Source organism: Rhodamnia argentea, chromosome 6 (genome assembly GCF_020921035.1).
Source record: "Rhodamnia argentea isolate NSW1041297 chromosome 6, ASM2092103v1, whole genome shotgun sequence".
NCBI classification, from domain to species: Eukaryota; Viridiplantae; Streptophyta; class Magnoliopsida; order Myrtales; family Myrtaceae; genus Rhodamnia; species Rhodamnia argentea.
Genome location: NC_063155.1, coordinates 8,115,182 through 8,128,723, shown reverse-complemented (window position 1 = coordinate 8,128,723; position 13,542 = coordinate 8,115,182). Strand labels below are relative to the sequence as shown.

Sequence of the window (13,542 nt, the reverse complement as noted above, 5' to 3'; positions counted from 1 at the left end):
ACAAGGGAACCGGGCAACCTAAAGATTGGAGATGAAAAAAACTAAACCAAATTCGGACATGGGACATTCGACATTTAAAGGTGGTGTACATCCGTACAGGTTCTTGGAAATGATTAATCTATAGGATGACATATAAACTTACACTACTCGAAAAAATGTAGCTGAATTCGACTAAATTCCCACATTCATCTCAGTTGAAACTCTTTAAGAACCACTTCTCCTTTGTAAAAACCTCTCTTTCAATTGCAGTTGCCACCTTTCTCAATTCATGTATTCGGAAAGAGTTGTTAACGAACTGCTTTGCTAGCAAACAGAAGTCTTCCAGAGATCACTTGATAAAACTTCAAACTGAGGATCATGTTCCAGACTCATTTACCAAGCTCATGAAACGCTCTTTCAAGAACCTTCGCTCAGACACGGTGAGTGCCGCTTTGAAGGACTAGTACCACATGAAAGTATTGCTGCTTCCCAGGAACATCTGCAATTACAACAGTGAGTACTACTGCATTGAATCCACTTAAAATGCAAGAACGCGTCTGTCAATTATCATGAGGATCGACGAGCTTAAGGCCCCAGCTCATGTCCTCACAATGCCTCACATGGGGTACCAGCTTGCCAGTGTCGACCCCTCGCCTAGCTTTGCAGTCATAATATGGAGGCGCGTGAAAACAAGGCTCCATGGACATTGCTCTGCGGCAGGGTGGGTCAGGAGCTGTTCGATTCTCAGGCTTGTAGAGGATCCATGGCTTCAAACCTCCAAGACCTTGAGCTACATAACCGAAAGTTGACCAAGAGCTCGTGATCAGCACATCGGTCAAACTCAACAAGTACATCTCCGCCCATGCCTTCCTATTGTGCATTTCCTTCTCGGTTTGCTGATATTCTTCATGACTCGGCTGCACAATACTAACTGCCTCTCCTGTGGTCGTCGGGTAATGCCAGTATATATCTCTTATCCTCTCAAAATAACCAGACGATAAAGATGTCACCAGCACGGCTTTTGGATTTCTGATTCAAGGATGAAACCTCTGGGGATCCTTCCTCGATTGTCCTCGGTAGCAGATTCTCCCTCGTGGTACAAGCTAGGATCTGGTCTAGAACATGCTGAAATGGACCAACTCCAGTATCGAAGACTCTGATTTGGATCCCTATCCTTTCATCTGCTTTAGCTAAATAAGCTTGATAATATCTACTTATGAGTCCCCATACAGAATTTGTAGGGTGGAAAAGATATTGTCCCAGGAAATGGAAAACGTTTTCCCTTTCTGGGAAGAGGTTGTCCAATTCTTGCTCAAACGAAGGGATCAAGAAGAGTGATGGAACAAAGTAATTGTCTGTCCTCATGATCAACCAGGGTATGCTCTGGAGAAAAGACTGGTCATCATCACAGAAGAAAAGCTTATCATGGTCATTGTAGTCGTGGACAAGATGGAGATATGTGAAAGAGGGTATCTCCAACTTACGTAAGGAGTTACTGGTTACCATCTTTCCGTAACAGTGTGGAGACTTTTGATTGAAGCCACTGAATTGGTCTTTAAGGGGAAAATCTGAAGGAAGAAACCATGAAACCTCTGGGAACGGCTCACAGAAGAGATCGGTCATATCAACTCCAGGGTCAATGAGAAGAACGCGGTTCGTGAGAAGCGCGTAGAGAAATGCTGAAGCTAGAGTCAATATCCTATTCCCTAATCCACTGAAGGAAATCCATACAACATAGTTACAGTCTGAGATTCCCATGGAATGGCCAGATTTGAGCCTTTCCAAGGTTCTCTTGTAAGACTCGGAATGAGGTCCGCATCGCTTATGGAGAGCTTCATAGCCTCGTAATCTAGAGATGAGATAAGAAGAAGGTTTCTGCTTTGACTCCTTGCGGAATAAAACTGATTGGTATCGACTGAGACAAGATCCTTCATCAAACCCAGCAGCAAGCAATCCACCCAGCAGTTCATTCTTTTGCTCCCCCACAGTCTCAGAGGCAACTTCATCTGAACCAATGGCTTGTCGGAAGAAAGAAAAAAGCTATGATTGTGGTTAGACAACAGAGAAGGGCTTGACCATCTCCAACTATGAATTGCAGTGCAGATTGTTAAAAAGGAAAGGCTGCTAAAAACTCATTTGGGATGTATCAACTTATTCTATCTGTTATGTCCATCTATAAGATCCAGATCATCACAAACATTACACAAACATTAATCCAAGATGCTGAGTGACATAAGATAACATGGTCAGAGAAGTCGAGGGAAGCACATGGAAGTAAAGTCCACATGAGCTATCTGCGAGCACCGTATTTTAACGGAGCAAATCTGAGTGCCAACTCAAATTCAAATTGCTTGTAAAGAAGCCTGTCAACATGGACATAACAGAACTATGATTTTCTAACTACACCTACATCAGTGCCCGAGTCCCATTAGAAATTTCAAGCAACTACACAGTTGGATGAATCTTTAAAGACCGCAGAATTGAGGTACTAAACAATGGATGCTGGTTAAGCAACCCAGGAATTACAAAGTGTGGTTATTTACAGCAAACAAGGCGTTTCTTGCTAATCATTCGCCAAGATTTCATCAGTCACCAGAGAGGCTCAAGTCAAATCCAGCTCCACAAGTAAGAAGTAACAACTGAACACAGATGCTTATGCTTGGCGACACACAAAAGCCAGATCCAATGCTCAGCAAAACAAACGTGAAGTTCGTACCTTTGGGGGCTGTATCTTCATGAACTCTTCCTTCTGCAGGAACACCATTCGCGGGCGGGTCTCTGAGCACCACCGACACAGAAAACACAACCGACATGACCATCAAGCAAGCGAGGACCACACCCATGACCCGCATTGGGCTGAACCCGGGTTTCTTGTCCGGATCTCTCGGGACGACCAGAGCATCAGGGTCGGATTGCTTCGAGGGCTCGTCAGTGTCGCCGACATTTTTGCTGAGCCTCTTCATTGGCTTAAAGAGAGAGAGAGAGAGAAGGAGAGGACCCTTCCTCCCTATCTGGCTCTGAAAGTGGCGAAGAAGTTGCAATTTGGGTTCATTTCGATTGCCGTGGCGATGGCGGTGGGAGTTGCAGTCTGCCGAGCTTGGAAGTTGGAAGAGAAGATGAACGAGTGGACTTCTTGAAGAATTATAAAAAATGGAACGGGAAAAGAAGAAGGGCGAAATCTTCTCTTTTTTTCTTTTTTCTTTTTTTAATAATGAAAGAATCTTCTTTAATATTCAAAGAAGGTAACCATATCGATTATTATTATTGTATTTCTTGTAAGGAAAAATTTTAACTAAGGGCTTGAAATGTGACGACAGTTTCAAATAAGGGCCCATAATGACCATTGCCGTTTTAAATAAAGGCCTTGACCTTACCATTCGACCGACTTAATATTCCAGCCGATCAAATATATTTTCGTCAAAATACAATTTTAATCTAATTTTTAATTAAATTGAAATATAAAACTAAAAGTTAAAAAATATATATAATTGGGAAGGCTACCCTCTCACCGGTGGGGCGGCAACGCCTCGACGAGAGCCGGCGACACCGTTGACTAGAGGCAAAGGCCAACAAGTCATACTAGAGCCGGAAGAGGGCTGTCAACCCTTGCCTAGATCTAGGAAAGAGTTGTAGCTCTCTCTTGGCTTTGGCAAGGGCTAATAGCCCCTCACCTTTGGTCGGTGGGGTCGTCGGCCCCTCATCGAGGCATAGGTGGTGGTTTGGCCTCTATTTCATTTTTAAAAAAAAATTCAGAAACAAAAATCGAAAATTAAAAATTAAAAAAAATGACGAAAATGCTCCTAATTAACTAGCAAGTTGTATCATTTTTTGAGATCGATATAATCACTCCAAGTCATTCTTTGAACAATATGTATTTCAAGCTCTTATTTGAAAAAACGATAGCACTTGGAGCCTTTTATTTGAAATTTATCCTTTCTTTATATGCCCTCATCACACTCATATCGAATAAAATAATTATTGGAATTTTGACGTTTTAGTTTTCTCATAATTCTTTTTATGAGAGAGAGAGAGAGATACAAAAAAAATTCTGGTCGATTAACCTCTAAATAGGCAATCGAATCATAACGCTCATGCGTGTTAGGTAACTTTCAATTCATAAAGTCGAAGGCGCGGCTCCCTACATTTTCTTTTTCGCTATGAACTTTCAATTCATGTGTATTTACAGTTTTACCCCTTGGTTTAGTTATTCATTATGGTTTAGTAGGGGTATATTTAGAAAGGCAATAAAATTATTAATGTGGGCTAAGCTGTTCCTGAACGAGAGACTGTAATTGATAGTTTTGACTTTTTTTTTTAAATTGTGGTATTTGATTATATATATCTCTCACATGATCTTACACTTAGGTCGAAGGGAATGTTGTTATTCAAGAACTTAAAAAATCTTTGGAGCAATAAGGTATCTCCTTGAATGATCTGAGTTTGCTTCTCTCTTCGTGGTCTTGGACTAAAGCCTCATTGGAAGTACTCCATGAGCAAAATCTCGAATGCTCAATGCCGACATGGGGGACATGCGTCGTGAAGATCGCTTGAAAAGTGGATTAATCGAGATGCCTAAAAGTCAGCCCCAATACCGCCTTATAAGGATATCATACGAAAAAGCTCTTTAAACCTCATGTTCTTATGAAATTTGATAGTAGTTTTGAGGCTTGTTTGCTTACTTTTAATCAAAAGTTTTTTTTAAAAAAAACCTATTTAACTTTTTCCCGTCAAGTCTCGAGACACTATTTAAATTTTAAAAAGAAAGTTGAATGTGAATCGATATATAAATCGAGAAAGTTTCATGCATTTGGAATTTAAAAAAATCTGTCAAAATCATGATATGTCATTTTTAAAAAGTAAAAGCAAAAGTAAATCCATACATGTCCTCAATTTGCCATGAGAAGATCAAACCGTTGCCCGAGCGAAATCGGAGTTTACGGGGTCTTCAACCTCACGTTGCTAAATGCGATCGAGGTTGTAAATCTTCTAATCGATTCCATCCAAGTAATAATAAGTGCAATTAAGCCATAAACCATTCAATTGGCTCAATTAAATCACAAATCTTCACCGAATAACGCAACGAGTCCTAAAACTCGTTGCTTAAAATCACAACTCAAAGATGTTACCTAAGCAACTTTACGCATTATTCATCGGAAGAACTTTAATTACACATTTTACATAAAGTTTAAGTCCGCGATCGGAACAAATTGAGATAGGTAAGATTTGATTCATTCCGTATTCGATAGTTAGGATAGAGCTTGATCGAGGAGGAGGGATGGAAATTGTTCAAGGAGGGAGCTCTTTCGTCGATCTCCGATGATGAATTCTTGATCTTCATGAATAACATGAGAATTACTCCATAGAGGGGTGTGGTTCTATAGCAAGCGAATGAGATCTCATCACCTTACAACACTAGAGACTTAAGGAAAAAGTACAAAAAAAAAACTCATAAATCTAGTGCATTTGTACCAATTCGGTCATAAACTTTTTAATTGTATCAATTTAATCATAAATATTTTTGCATTGGTATCAATTCAGTCCGTCCGATCAATTTTGGCCGGAAACACTACTAACGTGGACGACAATCGTTCTACGTGATACCACCGACAATGACGTGTTATATTTTTATAATTGTTAAATATTGTTCTGGATTTTTTTATTATTTTTTTCCTTTTTTCTGTTTTTTTTTCTTTCCCCCGTGTTCTTGCTGCCTATAGTTTCCATTAGTGAGATGGACACGAAAAATTAGGTTCAGATGCCAATTTCGAGCGCGAGGCCTGACAACGAGCTGAAAATTCTGGTTTTTCCATCAATGAAATGGACACGAAGATGGCTCTTCTTCTTCTTCGTCGTCGGCGTCATCCCCGTCCGTTCTGGAGCTGGGCTCCAAGTCCGTGGTCCCTGCCTAGGCGAGGCCTCGCCAGATCTGGTGAGGGGTGCTCCCCCTTGGTCCGATGAGGCTAACCCCCACATGTGGCCGACCCCCAGCTGGCCACTTGCAGTAAGAACAAGGGAGGAAGAAAAAAAGTAACAAAAAAATATCATGAAAAATTCTAAAAATATATATAAAAAAATACGTCATTACTGGTGGTGCCACATAAGATGATTGACGTCCACGTTAGTAGTTTCTGGCTAAAATTGGTCGGATGGACTGAATTGATACCTAAGCAAAAAGGTTTATAACTAAATTAATGAAATTAAAAGGTTTATGACTGAATTGATACCAAATGCAATAAATTTATGACTTTTTTTTCCCTTTTCCCATGAATCGTATAATACTAAAGATCGGTGAATGGTACTATACATAATCTAGGATTAGACCACTTATTCGAAGTTATCGGTGGAGTTTGTGCATGCACCGCCCCGCCGCGAATGTGCTTAGAATATAAAGTAACCGGATCCAAGCCTTTGCTAGTAAGGTCAAAAGATGGTATTGGCATATTTGATGATAGCAAGGGAATATATCGAGTAACAGTCGGACCATCTTGTTTCCCTTGTAATTAACTTGTGGTATTTAATACCATAAAAAAAAAAAACTTCAAGCCGATACATTTGTGATAAATTTATTTCAAATTAATTTTTTAATCACAAGAAATCTCAAATTGGTACGTCTACGATAAATTTATCTCAAATTATTTTTTTTTTACCATCAAAAAGCTCAAACCGATATATACGCGACAAATTTACCATCCATAAGTTTTCTTTAAATTAGGTTAATACCATGAAAAATCTCAAATTAATACACCTGCGACAAATGGAGGATAAAAAAAACTCTCAAATCGATAGACCCATCAACTACCATGTATCATCTAACTTAATAATTTGACGGTAAAGTTTAATGAAAATAAATAGAGGGTAAAATTTATCGGGAAAATGCCAAAAAAGGGCCCCAACTATACCTATTTTCTCAATTAAGGGCCGGAAGTGCAACTTGTCTCAAAAAGGGGCCTGAAATGTCTTCTTTCGGTTCAAACAAGGGCCTGAGTGGGGACACTTTCATTTTTTTACATTTTGAGATTTTTTTCCCTTTTTTCCTTCTCTTTTTTTCCTTTTTCTTTCTTGTTTCCTTTTGTTCTCTTCCTCGTCGCCGGTGGCCGTGGGCTGAGCGGCCGCCTCACGGCGTTTTTCAGGAGATTTGTCCTATAATCGAAGATGGATAGAGAGATTTCACCGACTCTGCTCGCTCCGATTCTTGCTGTTACTCTACTGGTTTCTTCCACCCGAAGATCCTTTCCCATTGTTGCCCTCTCTCTTCTGCTGCGAATAAGATGACACGAAGAAGACGAGGAGGAGAAGGATGAAAACAGCTTACCCAACCCGAAGACGGAGCCCGCCTTAATCGAACTGATTGGGACGTTGAGGACCGGACTGACCCTAACACCCGCTGAATACGACCTCTCCACGCCTCTGTACTTGAATCTGGACCCACCGTAACTGCTCGGCTGCTCCAGCTCCTCTCCAGACTGTGAAACACCACCTTCCCCGACGTGTTCAGCCTCGGGCTGTCCGCCGTCACTCGTCTGTTCATCAAGCCCCCCGATGACTCTTCCGTGGATCTCCGCATCGGGCTCCTCTCCGCCTTGCCCGCCGCCGGATGGTGATCCGTCGACGCCTTCGGATTGTCCGGTCTCGGCTTCACGAGCCTCATCCTGGGGACATTCATCGCTGCCACGGTATTACCGTTCTTGTGGAGTGAGTTAGGGATAGGCTAGTCGGAATCTAGCGAGAGGCGGTGGAGGTCCTCGAGCTCGTGATTGGAGGAAGACGAAGAGGACAACGAGTGACACGAAGAGGACAGCGAGTGACACGGAGATGGAGACGGACTCGCCATCAGAGGATTCTCTGGGCAACGGGAGGCTCGGATTTGAGGCATCGGAGGTAGATTTGGAGCTGCGGTGGAGAAAATACATCACCGATTTGGACGTTGATTGGGTGTTCTTCTAACTGGACTCAGCACGCTTAGGGTTTTGATTCTGGTACAGCTTCTTGAGGCAGAGGAGCTCCTTTCAGCGGTTGGAGTTCATCTTGATCCTCCGGCTGCGCTCGGAGTTGTTCTCCGGCGACTGCAGGCTCGCCGCACAGGGCGCTTCCAACGACAGCTTCGCGACGGAGAGCTGAAGCGGGACGATTTTCCCGTCAGAGAAGAGCTCGTCGGCCGGGAGCACAGCGACTGCATCTTTGAGGCAGAACTCGAAGTCTCCCCCGGGGGGTGGAGGGACCCCCCGCAGATCCGCCCGCGGGACGCGGTGGGGAGGCCATCGGCTTGGGTGAGGGGTCGCCGTCGGGGAAGTCGCGGCTGAAAGAGGTGCAGGGGCTGAGCCATCCGTACGCCGGTGCAAGGGAAAGAGGAAAGAAAGAAAAAGGAAAAAAAGAGAAGGAAAAAAGGAAAAAAAAATATCAAAATGTAAAAAGACGAAAGTGTCCCCATTCAGGCCCTTGTTTGAACTGAAAGAAGGCACTTCAGGCCCCTTTTTGAGACAAGTTGCACTTCGGGCCCTTAATTGAGAAAATAAGTGTAGTTGGGGCCCTTTTTTGGCATTTTTTCAAATTTATCACAAGTGTATCGATTTATGATTTTTTGTAATTTGAGATATATTTATCACAGATATACCAGTTTGAGATTTTTCATAATATTTACGCTTAATTTGCTTCACGGTGCATAAACAGCACACAAATTAATCTACAAATAAAAGTAGGAATTTTCCAGGTCAGCAATTTGGCGCGCCAACCATTACCGATAAGAGAAGCAAAGCAAGGCCGCCCCCCGACCCACCAGCCGCCCGCCACGTGTCGCCTCAAAATTTGCTTCTTTCCCTGCCCAGAAATATATCTCCTCGTGGGGGGAGATCAGGCGTCTCCTCTTCCACCGGACTCTTCCCTCTCCCGTCTGAACGGTTGGTGAAATATCCGCAGAGAAGCAGGTCCTCAATCGTCAACGCAAAACTTTCTCTCTCTACCTAACCGTTAAAGTTCCTGTAAGGACGCAATTCAGAGAGAGAGAGAGAGCGCGCAACTCAGCGAGAGATGTCATCTGCTTCGCTATGCTCTTCGACGCTCCAGTCTCAGATCGGCGGGCTCGGAGGAGGTCTCAAGCTCCGGAGATCTTCTCCTCTTCGTCGACCGGGCAATGTTGCTTTCGCCAGGTACTGCTGCCTCCATCGAAGCTATCGCTGCCTTTTGTCTGCGGGAGCTAAAGTTTGGTGAGATTGATGTTTCGTTTGGAGAGGTTGATGTTCCGTTTGGAGTTCGAGATTGTCTAGTGCTCAAAACCTGTGCGGAAGAGCGTATAATCTTCGGAGGGAGGTTGTTTCGACTGGATATCGGTTGAGACGTTCTGGTAGGAACTAAGCGAGTCGCGAATTGTTTGTGGCGAGTCGCGAATTGTTTGTGGCAAGATGTTATGTTGACGACTTGGATTGAAGTTGAGGCGCTATATGTTTGTGAAAATGCAAAGCTGAATTATGATACTGAAGGTCCATCCATACTTCTAGTGATGTTGACTATTCCTTTGGCCATTAAGTAGAAGTTTCTGCGAGTTTCTCTTCTAGCTTCGTGATCGTACTAGCAATGTACGAAGATCCTGTGGCCATCAAGAGCAATAATGACCGGATGTCAAGATCAGATTCAGTGTTCAGAGTAGAACTCATGTTCACTTTTGATGTCAGTCTTTTAAGAAGATTGCGCATATATGCAGAAGATAGTACACCATCAACTAACAGACAGATCGCACTTCCAGAGTAATTGGGAAAAAAGTTGTCATTATTAGTAGCCTATTGCATGTATCTTTCTTGCTTCATCTGACAGTTCTTACTAGTCTTGTTCACTTCTCTTTTGTCGTTTGAGAGTGAAGTTATTACATGTAAGATTGTTGGGACTTCACTTTTAATACTGCTTTTCATGGAAATTGGCCTTAAGCTATTTTACAGCTCTTTATCTCCCATTTCTGATATGATTACTTCCCTTTTTTGGGTCTAAATAGGAAAATCCAGACGGTGGTGACGGCATCTGCACGAGTTGACAAATACTCCAAAAGTGATATTATTGTATCTCCATCAATACTATCTGCTAATTTTGCAAAGCTGGGAGATCAGGTTCCATTCTATCACTTGTTTTTTAAGGAGCTATGTAGTGTCTGATTTGTTTCTATCCCATTACTTGGATCTTTAGCATTTTTGTAGCTTGTATGCTTCAACAATAGTCCAAGTCGCAAGCTTGGTTTTTTTCTCAGATTGTTTCTGCTAAGGATTGTCATGTGTACATATGTTTCGGTATTTGACTCTTATATAGTAATATAGGTGAAAGCTGTGGAGTTGGCAGGATGTGACTGGATCCATGTCGATGTAATGGATGGCCGTTTTGTTCCCAATATTACAATCGGTCCCCTTGTGGTTGATGCCCTGCGCCCTATTACAGATCTTCCTCTGGATGTTCATTTGGTAACCTATTCATTTGGTGGATTTTCTTCATAAGAGAAGGTTTTCTAATGAATACTTAATAACTTGGAAATCGTGTGTGCAGATGATTGTAGAACCTGAACAGCGAGTACCGGATTTCATCAAGGCTGGAGCTGACATAGTCAGTGTACATTGCGAACAAACTGCTACCATCCACTTGCATCGCACAATCAACCAAGTATGATCCTTTCTCCATTCTATAGATGCAGAATGCATTGTTCTTTGTGGTTATTCATGTTCTTTAATGGGTCTCTTTGCATGGAGAAGTGTGTGTATCAAGTGAACCACTGCAGATTCCTTGGGAAATATGCTTTCATAACAAAAGAGAGGTTGCAGCCTTGTAAAATAAGTGCAATAGCTAATGATAAAGCTTTTCAGTAATATAAACACCTTCGACCATGTAGATCCTCAGTATTTTACATTGCATGCCATGTCTTAATCTGGCAACACAGTTTTTTCCCTTAGGACTTAGAATAATAGTGGCCTCTATTGCACATGTTCCCTTTATCTTTTGCTACTGACAATTACTGTTTGGATTGTATGCAGCATGCTGCCCTTTTGCTGTCTTAAACACTAACGCAGGGCATACATTGCCATCTGATTGTAATTCAGTAATATGGCCTCTGGAATACTGATGTAGTGCACTAGTCATCTTGTATCAATTAATTATGACAACTTAGGTAGAGGTTGATCTTTCATAATCCCAACATTTTGGCTTCTTTATATGATATATTGATGTATCTATTAGTACCTAAGAGTCTTAGGTATTATACTAATACTGCATGGGTATTATAACTGCCCCCAATCCTCTTTACATACCTGCCCTTGCATTGCTGCAACTTATGCATCTTTTTACTGAATTTTGGTTACTGTTATCTAGATTAAAAGTCTGGGAGTTAAAGCTGGAGTTGTCCTGAACCCCGGTACCCCACTAAGTGCTATAGAATATGTCCTTGATGGTGAGTTACTGTTTGCTCACTTTGGTCGTAAATTTTCCATTTTTTTCTTGAACTTTCTCAATATATTTCCTAAGAATTTATACTAAGGTTTTTCCTTCCAAGGGGAATGTCCAAGGAAAAAATATCACAAAGGTGGCAAATTTATTTGATGAAAGAGGAAATATGACTCTACCTTTCTTTATGCAAATAGTGGTTGATCTGGTGTTGATCATGTCGGTGAACCCTGGCTTTGGTGGACAAGGCTTTATTGAGAGCCAAGTGAAGAAAATATCGGACTTGAGAAGGATGTGTGTGGAGAAGGTAAATTTCCTGGGGCTGGGATATAGTCCTATTTCATTCTTCTTTACTTTGTTATCTGTTCGGCTATAATGAACTTTCCTCTTGAATATGTCTTCTCCTTTCTGCAGGGAGTCAACCCGTGGATCGAAGTAGATGGTGGAGTCGGCCCAACTAATGCATTTAAGGTGCTGTAGTATAATTTATTTGTGCCTACTAGTATTTTGATCTATCTGACTGACTGCTTGATGACTCTATAATCTTGGGGAAGGAAGTGAATTTTGAATTGTATTGAATTGTTGCCAGCTGACTCAAAGGTACATCTTAGATTGTTTTCTTAAAGAGCTTTTGAGTGTATTAACCAGCGCCAATTCCTTAGCAAATCACGAGACTTCAAATTCTGAAAGTATGCCATTTTTCCTAAGACATTTCAAAGACATCCCAGAAGAACCAAACTAAGTGTTCTAGCCGTTACAATAAACTGGATGCTCCATGTCCATTTTCCTCTCAGAGTCCCTAAAATGTATATTATCCTTGGGTACTCTAGCGCAATTAAAATGATGGGAGGGGGAAAATAAGAACAAGGCATGCCTTGATGCTTGAACCTACCAGTAGTTACCAATACAAAGTTCAAATGCTTTGACCAAAAAAGAAGGATTCTATTCATGGTCTATCAAGGGAAGAATGCTGGCACCCTACCCTAGAATTAAACATGGCTGCGAATATTGCTGCAGCTAAAGTGAACCAGAACATTGTTTCTGCTAACTCATACAGGCTCCACTGACAGATCATATGACATGCACGATTCATATTTAAGCTGTTTCTATGCACGCAGGTCATTGAAGCTGGAGCAAATGCTTTAGTTGCTGGTTCTGCAGTCTTCGGTGCGAAGGATTATGCGGAAGGTAGGGCCACATTGATCCTTTTAGACTCGGAAAGGAAAAATCCATTCCCTATAATTTGGTTTGACCCACTCCCTTGGGTATGTTTTGAATGTTTTACAGCTATCAGAGGTATCAAAACCAGCAAGAGGCCTGAACCAGTTGCTGTCTAAGGCTCTCAGTCTTCCAGTTTAATTTTTGATCCTGAATTCTTCACATCATGTATGTCAGCTTTTCACTCCATCAGAATTCCTTTCAGTATTTTAACTAGTTTAATTTGTCTGGACTATGATCTTTAGTGAAAGAAATGATAGATGATTAGTAGTGAGAATCACAACCGTGATATCTTGATTCAGTGTTAATATGGCCAGCAAAGATAATTCATTGTGAATTTTTTTTGTCTGTGCTCAGGATTGGTTCTCTAACCTTTTCAATAAGCTCTCTTTAACTTGTTCATATCTCTTCTTTTCATCTGCAGAAAGATTGCCGAGGCAGCAGAATATTGCAAGAACATGTCGTCGCATATGCTGCTACATCCTGGTCAATTCTATTGGGTGCTGTTAATCTTATAAGACTCATAGATCATCCAGCCCAAGAATAGTGATATGACAGGGAGTGTACAACATGTTACGGGTTGAATAATAAAGATCATCATTCGAGTAAAAATTCATCTGTGGCACGTATATCAACTGATGTATGGTCACCTTCGGAAAACCTCGTGCACGCAGTAAGTTTTGGTTCTAACCCACAAATGCTGCTACCTACGATCTCTTCTAGGTGTCAATGCACACAATCTGCATAGCCCATTTCATCTCTACACTTGTCATTGTGCTGGTAGTATCAGGATAATCGTCTTTCAGCCAACAGGAATACAGCTTAAGTTTCATTAAAAGAGGCATAAAACAAAATCTTAGCCCCGCGCTTCTGTTCCCAATTTATTCAAATCGTTCTTACTGTCTACCATCATTCTATCTGTTCTTTAAATGTTGAGTA

At 41.6% G+C, this 13,542-nt stretch overlaps 2 protein-coding genes and 1 pseudogene across 2 annotated transcripts; 1 reads left to right on the top strand and 2 right to left on the bottom strand.

Annotated features, from left to right (window-relative positions):
• Positions 1 to 44: 44 nt before the first annotated feature.
• Positions 45 to 3,096, bottom strand: LOC115741844 (galactoside 2-alpha-L-fucosyltransferase-like). The gene is given in 3 exon segments (XM_030675868.2): positions 45 to 1,002; positions 1,004 to 1,985; positions 2,696 to 3,096. Coding segments are annotated over 3 exon segments (1,692 nt in total). The 5' UTR covers positions 2,943 to 3,096; the 3' UTR covers positions 45 to 539.
• A 3,619-nt stretch (positions 3,097 to 6,715) lies between these two features.
• On the bottom strand, positions 6,716 to 8,640 carry LOC125315472 (annotated as a pseudogene).
• Positions 8,641 to 8,851: 211 nt separating this feature from the next.
• LOC115743893 (ribulose-phosphate 3-epimerase, chloroplastic) lies at positions 8,852 to 13,314 on the top strand. Its single transcript, XM_030678887.2, has 10 exons — positions 8,852 to 9,122; positions 9,959 to 10,070; positions 10,275 to 10,415; positions 10,498 to 10,611; positions 11,314 to 11,392; positions 11,583 to 11,692; positions 11,800 to 11,856; positions 12,504 to 12,573; positions 12,673 to 12,771; positions 13,028 to 13,314. Exons 1-9 carry the CDS (start codon positions 9,004 to 9,006, stop codon positions 12,720 to 12,722), a joined length of 852 nt encoding a protein of 283 aa, XP_030534747.1. The 5' UTR covers positions 8,852 to 9,003; the 3' UTR covers positions 12,723 to 12,771; positions 13,028 to 13,314.
• The last annotated feature ends 228 nt before the right edge of the window (positions 13,315 to 13,542 follow it).

Coding starts and splice junctions, on each gene's coding strand:
- LOC115743893 (XM_030678887.2), top strand. CDS start 9,004: ATGTCATCTGCTTCGCTATGCTCTTCGACGCTCCAGTCTCAGATCGGC. Junction 10,416..10,497: donor TTCCTCTGGATGTTCATTTG/GTAACCTATTCA, acceptor TCGTGTGTGCAG/ATGATTGTAGAACCTGAACA. Junction 12,574..12,672: donor TGCGAAGGATTATGCGGAAG/GTAGGGCCACAT, acceptor AATGTTTTACAG/CTATCAGAGGTATCAAAACC.